This window comes from Conger conger, chromosome 12 (genome assembly GCF_963514075.1).
Source record: "Conger conger chromosome 12, fConCon1.1, whole genome shotgun sequence".
Taxonomy (NCBI): domain Eukaryota; kingdom Metazoa; phylum Chordata; class Actinopteri; order Anguilliformes; family Congridae; genus Conger; species Conger conger.
In genome coordinates, this window is record NC_083771.1 from 21,468,928 (window position 1) to 21,481,369 (window position 12,442).

Sequence of the window (12,442 nt, forward strand, 5' to 3'; positions counted from 1 at the left end):
AACAAACAAAAACAACAAAAAAACAAAACAAAAATATAACATCATACATTCACTACAATTTCCCCTGAATCTCAACTTATGATCAAAATCTTTAAATGCATCCTTTTTTTAAATGAAAATTAACAGTAGTTGATTTTCCAAGTAAAGTTTTCAGTCATGAATATACTGTACAGATGTTATTCTTTGAATTATTCTTCTCAAATTTCCCAGCAACCCCCATCCCCCCCCCCCCCCCCCCCGCAACAAACCGCCCCCCACCCCCTTATACACCAAACCCAACTGTTGCAAGTAAAAGAGTTAACTATACGGTGAGGATAAAATAGCATTCCTGTGTAGCACCTCGTGAGGTTTTTACACCAAACAGACCTCATTCATTGATCGAGCTAGTTTTAGAAAATAAATGACAAGATTTAAACTTTTAAAAGAAAAAAAAAAAACATTTGGAGTAATTCAAACAGAATAGCGCGCTCTTTTGCACTGTTGATGGTATCAGACCGTAGCAGAGGCTGATGAAGTGCATGTAGAGTACTGTTCTCTACTGTTGTCGCCGCCCTGCTGGTGAAACAGAGCAATTCTGCGAGGGAGGGTGTGGTGGTGGAGGGCGGAGTAACCACCAAGATAGCCCTTTTGGCGTGAGTTTGATTAATTCTGCATCGTGCCTACATATACATTTTCTTTTAGATTGGCCAGCACTGTTATTTTTAAGCGACAAATTTCGACCAAGAGAAAACGCCACACTCGATTTGAGAATGTAGAGCCAGCGAATCAGAGCCAGGTTTAACCATTTTTATTTTTTTCTCTTCTCCGTTTTGTGCGCTACCATGACAATCCAGACTGCGGCTGTGGTTAAAGCACCTCGGACACCGAGCAGACCTGCGTCGAACACGTCATCGTTCGGGATTCAAATACTTTTCTGTGCTCGGCTGATCATGCCTGGTGCGACTGAGCCAACCAGAAGAACCGGACGAACATTTCAAGAGCATTTCATTGGTTCCGAATACACCAGAGAAGCTCAGTAAAGGCAGAGAAAAGCGCTTGAATCCAAAACAATTAGCGTATTTGTCCCAGGTCTGAGGGCGACGCTCTTCCTCGCTGGCTCGAGAGCGAGTCATTGTGTGTGCGCCTTCTCAGTCCGCGGCCAACACGCCTGAACAAATCTTTAAAAAGGAAACGGGGGGGTGGGGAAAAATAAAACACAAACGCGCGACAGTTAACAAGTGCACTCTGACCACTGCATGATCGATCAACGCCTAGCCAAAGAAGGGGGGAAAAAAAACCGAGGAGACATGCGTGTACTCCAAACCGCATCGCCCTGCATTCCCCGAAACGACACCTCGTCAGTCTGAAGGCGGAAAACGTCCTCCGGGAGTCCAGGAAGAGAGGAGCTAGCTTAGAAAAATGTATTCCGCAGCGCAGCTGGGCAGTCCCACAGTGCGGCCCAGCAGAGTGCGCTTTCCTTACACAGAAAAATGAGGATAATAAATACACTGTAAAGATGCTAAAATGGCCATGCCCCACCAGTCGATCTGGGGTGGGGATTTGGGGGTCAGCAGACCCAGATTGTTCTAGTTTCAACAAGCGGGGGTGGGGTGGAGGACAGGAGGGGTGGGTGTGTGGTTATGTCCTGCAGAGACAGGGGTGATGGTGCTGGGCGTGGGGGTTAAATCTTCACCTGTAAACATGCAGAACCCCAAGTTTGCAGTATGCCCACCGCCCCCAAGTCTCTTCCGCTGAAAAGCATTCAGACTGCCCTCTCTGGGAGGGGGGGGGGGGGTCTCTGTTGTATAATTATAACATATAATAATCAAAATCTTATAATGTAAGACAGTGAAGGACGGCAGTAAGGAACAGAAGTTATAAGTTAAAATAAAATCCGGTTTGAAACGGCTTTCAAGCAATTCTACCTGCCTGTGCGTCACCATGGGATGAGACGTGGGCAGGGCTAATGTCAGTTTGGGAAACCATTCAGACACATTCTGTCCGGGGACAATAACCACACGAAAACAAACCGAAAAAAAGAAAGAAAATAAAATATTTGAACAGCCATGAACACACAAACTCAACAATTAACATGAACTCATTGGAAAACAAAACTGAGAAAGGAATTGGTCCAATACCTGTCAAGATGATATCGTGCCAATTAAGGTTCGTTTTGGTAAATGGTTTTCTATGACATCCATGAGTGAGGCTTTTCTAAAAGGGTTTCTTTTCTAAATGTTTTTTCGCTGTTGCAGGAAACTGGTGTAGCACAGGCTATTTACACTATCTGCAGCAAGTGCGCATATATTCTAAAAAATACTTTATTTTTATACAATGCATTTTTGTGTCAATGGGACCTTCCGCTGAGGTTGGGTACAGTACTGTTGATGAAACACAGCCCCCAGACTCCGTGAGGAAAGGGAAAGCAGCCAGAAACATGGCCGCTCTTTCTGCGCTGTCTCTGCCGTCGCTGTGGTTGGGTTTTTCGTCGTTGCCGTGGGGTCAGGGTTTGGGGTCGTTTTCCTATCTCTCTGCTTTTTATGCCTCACTGCTCGTTCGCAGCACTGGTGCCTCGAACCTGACCTGATTTACGAAGCTGAGAGAGAGAGAGAGAGAGAGAGAGAGAGAGAGAGAGAGAGAGAGAGAGAGAGAGGGAGGGAGAGGGAGGGAGAGAGAAGGGGACGAAGGTGGCGAGAGAGAGAAGGAGAGGAAGGTGGCGAGAGAGAGAAGGAGAGGAAGGTGGCATGAGAGAGGGAGGGTGAGAGTGCAAGGGAATGTGAGTGAAAGAGAGAGAGGGAGAGAAAACAGAGAAAGAGAGGAAGGTGGTGTGAGAGGGAGAGAGACAGAGGGCAGAGACAAAAAATGTGGAGAGAGAGAGGAAGAGAGGAGAGACAAGAACAGGGATCATCACCGTCTGTAAGAGGGGCCTGGAACTGAACACACTGAGCCAGGCCTGCCAGCAATGGGGCCCGGGAACACTGAACCTGGCCTACAGAATGAGTTTAAACTCCAGCTCCCACCCTGCCCTGCAGCTACACGCATTATTAAACCACGACATAATCACTCTACCACCGCAGAGCCAGTCACAGGCCAGTCTGACTGCAGCTCAACTGCAACGCAGGGTTACCATCCCCACACGCGGAACCAACAGGAATATCACTTCCCTTTCACTCTCTTCCTTTCTCTCTCTCTCCTCCTGTCCCTTTATCCCTCACCTTCAGGACCTCCCTCCTTCGCTCCCTCTCTCCTTCACTCCCTCCCCCATCGCCAGCAGGCTTTTTTCAGGTGCAGAATTCCATTTGCATGATAGCTCAGAACATTCCGGAGTGTTTTTCCACTCCCCCACTGAGGTGTTAGTGCGCATGCCACAAGACGGAAAGGTCAGGCAAGACCGTAGTTAGTGCCACACACAGAGCAATCCCCCACAACCCCCTCCAAGAAAAAGTTATTTACAGGGAATAATTTTTTTTCACAGTAACACAGGAAATAATTAAAAATTTCACACAGAAAACCCCCCCAAAACACAGTCATGCAAGAGCAACAGTCCAGGTTACGTTGTTCTGTGATGCTGCCACCTGCTAGTGACATTGGGAGGAGTTCGGTGAACCTTGTGGAGGTGGCAAATGGATCTCAGCGCATGCAGGAAGCTGATTGGCTGACTGAGGAGCCCGCTAACTGCAAAAGGGACCCTCCCCACACCCCCTTGGGAAGGTTCTTCCCTGTTACTGAGCTGGTACGCTAATGTACACTGAGACTGACGCTTTCTCCCCAAGTACCCCGGGCATAAAGTGATGAGAAATGGGTTGGGGATCTTCACAGTTCAACCTTTCATGGCTTTGTTCTCAGTACAGATCGTTTAACTGCTGAAGAAGGCCCCTTTGCCGGTTTCCACAGCGTACACTTTACCCTTCAGAACACCGTCGTACACAAAACAAACCCTGTGAGAGATGAACGTATGCAGGAAATAAGACGCACACGATGGTAAAAGAAATGTTAGTCTCAAAGCAGATGAGTATGTTCTCAGGACAGAGGTGAACATCTGGTGAGAGAGACGGACAGGGACTGCTGTGTGCGGCCATCATACGCCACATACCAAAACACCAAAACACACACTCACTCTCACACACACACACACACACACACTGCTTCCACTGCACCAAGGAGGACGGGCAAGGTTTCACTGGCAACCAATTAATGCTGCCTTAATGGATTCCAATTAATCTTACAGACATATAGATGGAAAAACACAGAATTTAAGCAACAGTTGCCATTTTAGACAAGACAAATAAGAGATTCCCCTTGATAAGCTACACATCATGTGCAAAGCCTAATTCAGCAAGTAACTGAACGGATTACATAATTATCCGAGAGTCTGGAGTAAAAACCAGCGTACAGGCAGCCCTCCACGGCAGTGAGTTTGAGCCCGCCCCCCCACAGGCAGGGCTGGAAGCAGAGTGGTGGATCCCAGAGAGGAGGAATGAGACGGACGGGTGGAGGCGGAGCGGAACGGGTGGAGGAGACGCCCGTCACTAAGCCCCTCCCCCCCTCCCCGGACTTACTCTGTGGGCCCCTGAGCTACAGTGGGCGGGGCTACTCCTCAGCAGCCGTCGTGCCCCGCACGGTGCCCTTCTTACGCATCTAGACGCAGAATGACACTGTCAGCGGCCAATCAGAGGCCACCCCTCGAGGGGGGGGGGGGAGGTTAGTAATGAGACCGGGACCAACCAGCGGAGCCCTCTGTGCGAGGGGGCGGAGTCAGCGCCGATCCTTGATTCCTGGTTGGCCGGGTCAGTATACATCATCATGAAAAGATCACAACAAAGCAATTCTTCCCAGCGTATCATTTTGCCTCAGCATTTCCGGTTCCTCAGCACTGGACTGGATCGGCCATCTTGTTACTTTTTTAACATATTGCTTTAAATAGTCTGTGAATTAACTGTATGTGCAGGTACACAAAGTGAGGTTGAGTACATTTAATACAGCTTTTAAAAGTATATAATTAATAATAAGTAGGTAGCTTGCATTAATGCCTTCTACGGACCCGCGGTATGGTCCAAAAAGCTAGCTGGTCTTTGAATGTGGATAAACATTCTCTTAAATAAGTAGATCTGATTGGAAAACTGAACATTGTAAGCGATTGGTTATTTGGCAGTGGAGAGTGACGGAACCGGAAATGTGCAGAAAAATTTGTACGTAGGAAAGAATTGTACACTACACTGGATCAGGGACTGTAATATCTCTCCTAAACCTCCAGACATGGACGCTAGTTATTCAGGAGGAAAATAATCTTTAAAACACAAAACCCTTAAACCGTCCTTTCTGAATACACAACTAATAAAAATGTGAGTCGCTAGGCGGAACAAAGTCAATCGGTTTCATGAGTGTGTTGTTTTTTTTGGTCCTGCGAGTTCTGCAGGCCCCACCCCATCCGAATGGAGCGGTCCGGGAGCCCAACATGCGCACTATCACTTTAAACAGAGAGGGACAAACCATTTATTTCAACGGTAGGGGTGGCGGTTGGGTTCACAGCAGACCGATGAGTGTTCAGGAAAGCGTAAATAAATGGCAGGGTAAACGGAAGAAATGTACGATGTTGAGGGAACCGCATGTTCCATTCCCGTAGAGGCACTGCCGATGTTCCCCAGAGCTGAAGGCACTTAAACTACAACTGAACTACTCCAGTACGACACACAGCTGTGCAAATAGTCTGTATCTAAAGAATGCGAGTGGTGCAAGTTGCTCAGGATAAGACCGCCAGGCTACGTGCCTGAATGTACTGTAATAAAATGTATATATAACCCATTGGCACTCAGTATCCAATGAATGCGCAGTGTTCCCTTGTTATTCTGATAAAGGAATGGAAAGACAAGAGGCAAAGGGCCCGCGCTGCATAGCGACTCTGTTTTTATAAAGGGCCACTTCATAACCGAGCTCATTCAGAGCTGTACGTCGCTAGGCGAGCTGAGCTTGGAGTGGGGCAGTGCAGTGGTTTCAGCGTTGACGGGGCTCAACCTGGTCACAGACCATCACGCTCCGCAGGGGGGGTGGACTCTGTTCCAGGGCCGAAAAGCCCTCTCCACGCCGGTAACGTTAACGACGAGGCAGGGTGTGGGGAGTTAAACTGTCCGGAACCTTCCCCTGATCGAGCACTGTTCCTCCTGCCCTATCGTGTCCGTGTCCAGTAATCACACGACATCACTCATAAATCAAAAAGCACTCATCAGCGATAAGACTAATGTTTTTCCCTTTAAGCTATTTTAACTGTGTATTAAATATTGGCAAAAAAAAATTTTGGTGGGTTTCTTAGGCAAAAATGTCTGCCAAACTGTAAACTGTAAACTGAGGAAAGTAGGTTAGCAGTAAATCATGAAACCCAAAGGGGTTTGACTGGCAGGAAGTAAAGGGGGGGATCTTCGGGTGTAGGCGCTGATGGGGGCTGGAGGTTGATTAGTACTGCACAGACACGGACAGCTCTGAAACCTCATGGCGGCAGCATTGGACGTTCTGGGCTCCCTATCACCACAGCACATTTGTGACTTCATGACCGTGTAACCATGACGACGTTCTGCTTTCAAACCCTTGACTGCCAGAATTTGATCTCGCGCAAACCATGCACTTCGCCGGGGTGAAAACCGATGTATTTTTTGCAGCAGGCAGTTAGCATCTCTTAACGATCATACAGCGGTTTGTTATGGACTTCGTTTACCTGCGTTAAGCTAATGTTACATTATCTATTAAAAAGCTTGGGGGATTTTTCTACCGTCTGTTCTGAGAGTCTCTGGATCTCAAAGAAGACTTGTGAAAGAGCCTTCACACACTACTGCGACTGGTACGAAGTGCAAATGTTTTTTTTTTCTGTTTTTTTTCTTCTTTTTTTTTTAGAATATGCTAAATATAACCGAAGTTATGAGCATACAAGTATGAGCATATAAGGAAGCCTTATAGCAGAAAAGCAGCGACTACGCTTCAGTAATGTATATAACACACAGCAAAGATGTATTCATTTACACTAAGGGTGTGGGGGAGTTTGGCTGACCTGAACCGAGCACGGCTCAAAACTCTTACATAAACTTTACTCAGCGTCTGGGGGGAGAGAAAAAAAGTTATTTTTTTTATTACGGTTCCCCTACGAGAAGCGACGTCTACTTGGCCAAGAGGGCTACAAAGCTCTCGAAGGGATGAGGGATTTCGTAAAAGTTGAACGAGTGCGTCCGTATCATCTTTCACCACGTGGGGAGGCGGAGGGGGAGGCGGAGGGGGAGGCGGAGGGGGAGGGGAGAGCAGGAAAGAATTTGGGCCTAAAAGCTCATCCCAGTTGGGCTGAAACGGAAAGCTCGGGAACGCGTTCAACACCAATAACGCGCGAGCACATAAACGGAGGTTACGGAACAGACTATAGAATGCTCCGGAGCCGCCAGCACAGGCCCCACAGTGCGGCCTCACGCACACCGCGCCTCACACGAGGGGAGAAACAGGGCGGTCAGGTGAGTCATTCCAGTGTGTACAGTCAAACTATTCACTGATATGACAATGCATGGGCAGAAAAGAAGTGAAACCGCTTGTGAAAACGCGGTGAGGTGGGGTGGGGGGGGTGCGCACCTCCTCCAACTCCTTCTGCGTCTCGTCCTCCATGCGTCGGATGTCCTCCATGGTGAGCTCCACCCAGCCGTCGATCCAGCAGAACAGCTGCCGGTGGAAGTTGGTGAAGATTCTCTTCTCTTGCTGTTGGGGTGGGGGGGGTTAAGACCGTGATAACCTCCATTCTTTTAAACTAGCGATTTACAATTACACATTGCAATTACATACCCTCAAGTCAGAGGTTTATGAAAACCATTGGAAAGAGAATCAGATATACCTCTTGAAATAACCTTTCCAGATTTGCACTGTACTTAATTTGCACTAAAGTGTATTTTATTGTAGTATGGTGACAGAGAGAAAGAGAGAGGGACACACATACAGAGAGTGAGAGCGAGGGAAAGATCTACCTGATGGATGAAATTCTCTATTTTGCTCTGCAGGCCCCACCACTTGAACTTGACGGTGACGAGTTTGTAGGCGCACATGTGCGGGCATTCGGGCGTGTTCTGCAGCTCTTCCTGCGGCAAAAACACACACACTCAAAATGACCCCTTCCTGGAGAAGGGCCGATATGGCTCAGGCAGTAAGAGCAGTCATCTGGCAGTCGGAGGGTTGCCGGTTCGATCCCCCGCCCGGGCTGTGTCGAAGTGTCCCTGAGCAAGACACCTAACCCCTAAATGCTCCTGACGAGCTAGTCGGCGCCTTGCATGGCAGCCAATCGCCGTCGGTGTGTGAGTGTGTGTATGAATGGGTGAATGAGAAGCATCTAAAGGTACTTTATATTCCCCTCCCTGCAACCCCCAACCCCTCACACAAAACATCTCGAGTGACCTTGCCCTTCCTCAGTCCTAACCCCAACCACTTACTGAAGCACTTTCATTCTGATCCTAGACCAGGCACTCGGGCTAAAATCCACCCGCATCGTGAAGGACGTGTATGGACTCCAGACCTGGGTCAAATACGTAATTGTTTTGGATTCAAATACTTTTCAGTACTTGATTTGATCATGCCTGGTGCTACCGAGTCAACCAAGAGGACCAGAAGGTGAGGTTCTCACCTTTTAAGAGTATTTTGTAGGTTCCTATAGACTGAACAAGCTCAGCAGAGTGTAGAAAAGTATTTGAATCAAAAACAATGACATATTTCAACCAGGTTGGACGGGTTCCACAAGAGATGGGGAGGCAGTCACACAGCCTGGACAGGAATCCCATTTGTGTGGTCCTATAACTGAAACAACGTGTGGATATCTTCTACCAAAGCTACCGTTCATCTTATTAACGTCTGACATCTCTCCCCCACCCCTCCGCGTTAAAGAATTGTTTCATGACACATCGACAAGCTCCCCCAAACCCCCCCCCCCCACACACACCAAATGACCCGAGACTGAAAGCGGTCTATCGCAGGCCTGGAGGACGTTCGGATTAGCAGGGTTAAAAAAGAGACAGCTACAACCGTGGTAGGAGAGCATGGCGTTTTTTTCCACCCAGACAAAAGAGGACATTTCCAGCGGGCTGACAGTCCAGGAGCGTGTGCGTGTGAAGATAGACAGGGACTTCACTCGGCTTCCCGCCAGCGGGAGACGGGCGGGTGGGGTGGAGGAGGACACCACGCTTTTCATGAGGCTTGAAGGGCACCTTCCACACACTCAGCTTGCTTGACACACAGAAAGGATATTTTTTAAGTTGCACAGATTTCTTTTATTTTTTTTTATTTTTTTACTTTTCTAGAGTTTTCTCCCTTCAAGTGTTCCTGGAAAAACAGAGGATTATGGGAACTAATCTGGCAGCATAGTGCTGTAGGCAGCTGGCTGCATGACTATAGGAATTAGAAGCAGTTTCTGTAAATTGGAGATGAAGGGCTTGGGAAGATGGAATGGTGTAGACTGCCCCCGCCAGGTCGGGGCGCTCTCTGCAGGAGGGAGGTGTCACTGCGTGAGAGGGAGGTGTCACTGCGTGGGTGGGGTAGGAGGTGTCACTGTGTGGATGGGAGGTGTCACTGCGTGGGAGGGAGGTGTCACTGCGTGGGAGGGAGGTGTCACTGCGTGAGAGGGAGGTGTCACTGCGTGAGAGGGAGGTGTCACTGCGTGGATGGGAGGCGTCACTGCGTGGGAGGGAGGTGTCACTGCGTGGGTGGGAGGTGTCACTGCGTGGGAGGGAGGTGTCAATGCGTGGGTGGGGTAGGAGGTGTCACTGTGTGGATGGGAGGTGTCACTGCGTGGGTGGGAGGTGTCACTGCGTGGGAGGGAGGTGTCACTGCGTGGGTGGGAACGCGGGTGAAAACCCACAGAGACATATCCATCAACACTTCACTGTGCGTAGTTCAGACCAAGGTCAAATACGCGATCATTTTGGATTAAAATATTTTTCTCCACTTTTCTGACCGTGTCTGGTTTATTGGAACATCTATGAAATACTCTCAATAAGTGCAAACCCCACCTGGTCGGTAGGCTCAGTTGCACCAGACAAGATCAATCGGGCACAGACAGGCACTTGAATCCAAAACAATTATGTATTTGACCCAGTTCTGGTGTAGCATTCACCAGTAGAATTCAAGGCATATTAACAAAAAGGTCACAGAAGGCCGTCTGACCTGAATTAAACAGTCTGACAGTGTTAATCAGAGTGGGAATCAGGTGAGCAGAGATGATGGACAGGGCTATCACCCCCTTGATTGGCTCACATAGGCCAGCAACTGTTGACAGCTTGTTGTAGCTCCACCCACTGTGGGTTCATGACAACTTGCCCACCCACCACGGGCCTTGACCTTGTAAAAGGACAGTGCAGGATTCTCTTTGATGGAGAGAAAGAAAATAGCTGATCCTGTACATCCTTTTTTCTTTGGCAGGAGGGGTCATTTGCTTCCCCAAAAACCAAATTCGCAGAAGCAGAGCGGGGATTTGTCTTCATTACGCAGAGCCTGCAGCTCGACTCGACTCTATTTGCTGTTCCTGGCCGGGGGCCCGGACATTACCTTCCAGTTGGGCCCCAGGGGGCCCCTGCCGGTCTTCACCGACTTGAACAACGCCGGGTCCTCATCCTCCTTGTAGTCCTGCAGAAAAAACAAACAGAGAGAAAGAGAGAGAGAAGGGCAGAGTTAGGCTCAGGTTGTCGTGGTTACACATGAACGGATGAGAAATAAACAGGCCAGGGCCATAGTGTGTTCCAGACACAGGGTGCAGTGTTCCTTCTACTCCAGAGGTCAAGCCAAAAAAACAAATGCTTAGGAGGTGGCGTGTTAGGAGTAGGGACCCCGTTGCCAAGGTCATGACCTTAAGCTGCTATGCAATGGCGGGAAAATGAGACTGGGTGAAGCCAAAAATGGGCGGAGCAATGCACACAACCAGTCATAGTGTTCCAATCATTGTGGTTGTCTGTAGAGATAACATATTTGGCTGAAACCATGTCCATGACTGACAGCCGATTGTAAATACACGCATTAAAGGGTTTTAGCGACTTCATTCTCCCATTATTAGTCCTATGAACCGGATCAACCTCACATTCTGACAAGAGTTAAGTCCAGATAAGGCCTCCCTAACGTGATAGGCCCTCCCCCCAATGGGAGATGGGTCCACACCCCAGTTACGACCTCAGTCGTAAGCTTATGTTTAGTCTTTGCTGAATGCACAACTATCTTTGTACCCTTCCAGTTCGCCAGAGATCAGCAATTTCCACTTCCTGTTATTTTCTCTGAAAAGGCCGCCAGTCATACTGAGCAAGATCGACTAGCTCTAGACCGACTCGTAACTTCCCTAATGAACAGGCTGGGAACAGGCTGGGAACAGGCTGGGAACAGGCTGGGAACAGGCTGGGAACAGGCTGGGAACAGGCTGGGAACAGGACACATGACAGACAGACACTAGTGGCTTGTCACTCAGGACACGTCGCGCTCTTTTACAGCAGAGGGCGGGAGCGGGGAGAAGCCCTGCCATAAACTGGGTAGAAGATATACATGGCTCCAGATAACGGGGCCCCGCTGATGTTAAATAAACCTCACTCTGCCCCGAGGCGACGGGCAGATTTTAAGGGTCATGAGCAGCCAGGAAAGACCAACAAACACTGGGAAAGGTGAAAGAGTGCAATACTTCCACATTCTCACCCAAAAACTGAGGTTTCTGCCCCTCGCCCGTTCTGACTGGCGCCAACAGCCATGGCGGCAAAAGATAAAATGGCACGGCCAATTAGGAGCGAGCGCACGGGTGAGTCCTAACTGCCATGGCCCGGAGCGCATGGCTGGCTCTCACAGTCCTGCCTCAGGCTGTGGGTTTACAGGCCCCGGGCTGAGGGATTCGTCCTCTTATCTGGCAACCGCATGCTGGCTGCAGCTCCCTTTCTTTACGAAGGGAAAGAAACCGAAATACTGGACCCACAGCAAGTCCGGCCAACCGAGCAGGGTATAGATCCAGATGTATCAATTATTCTAAATGACTGCAAGATGCTAACGAGGAACACAAAATAGAAAAAAAACCTATCAAAATTAGGCAAGGGAGAGAGCTTAACGGCTGTTGCTAAAAAGCCTACAAGGAAGGTGCTACTTCTGACATCAAAAAGAACCAGGACCAATTTCGCTGTTGGATGGAAGCAAAAGGAGGCAAATAATTTTTAATTCAGTAAAGATTGCTTCACATTGATGCTGACGGCCAATGCATACCAACTGCAGATGCAACGGGACACACGGTGACACACAGGAGAAAGAACTACACACTTACAGCTCACAGTGACACACAGGAGAAAGAACTACACACTTACAGCTCACAGTGACACACAGGAGAAAGAACTACACACTTACAGCTCACAGTGACACACAGGAGAAAGAACTACACACTTACAGCTCACAGTGACAGACAGGAGAAAGAACTACACACTTACAGCTCACAGTGACACACAGG

The 12,442-nt window shown here is 48.7% G+C and overlaps 1 protein-coding gene across 1 annotated transcript in view; it reads right to left on the bottom strand.

Moving 5' to 3' along the window:
- Positions 1–258: 258 nt before the first annotated feature.
- pitpnb (phosphatidylinositol transfer protein, beta) overlaps positions 259–12,442 on the bottom strand; it is a 41,042-nt gene continuing 28,858 nt past the window's right edge. Inside the window, 5 exon segments of the mRNA XM_061262710.1 lie at positions 259–2,575; positions 4,539–4,617; positions 7,579–7,701; positions 7,965–8,075; positions 10,528–10,605. Coding sequence (XP_061118694.1) covers positions 4,570–4,617; positions 7,579–7,701; positions 7,965–8,075; positions 10,528–10,605 — 360 coding nt within the window. The 3' untranslated portion in view covers positions 259–2,575; positions 4,539–4,569.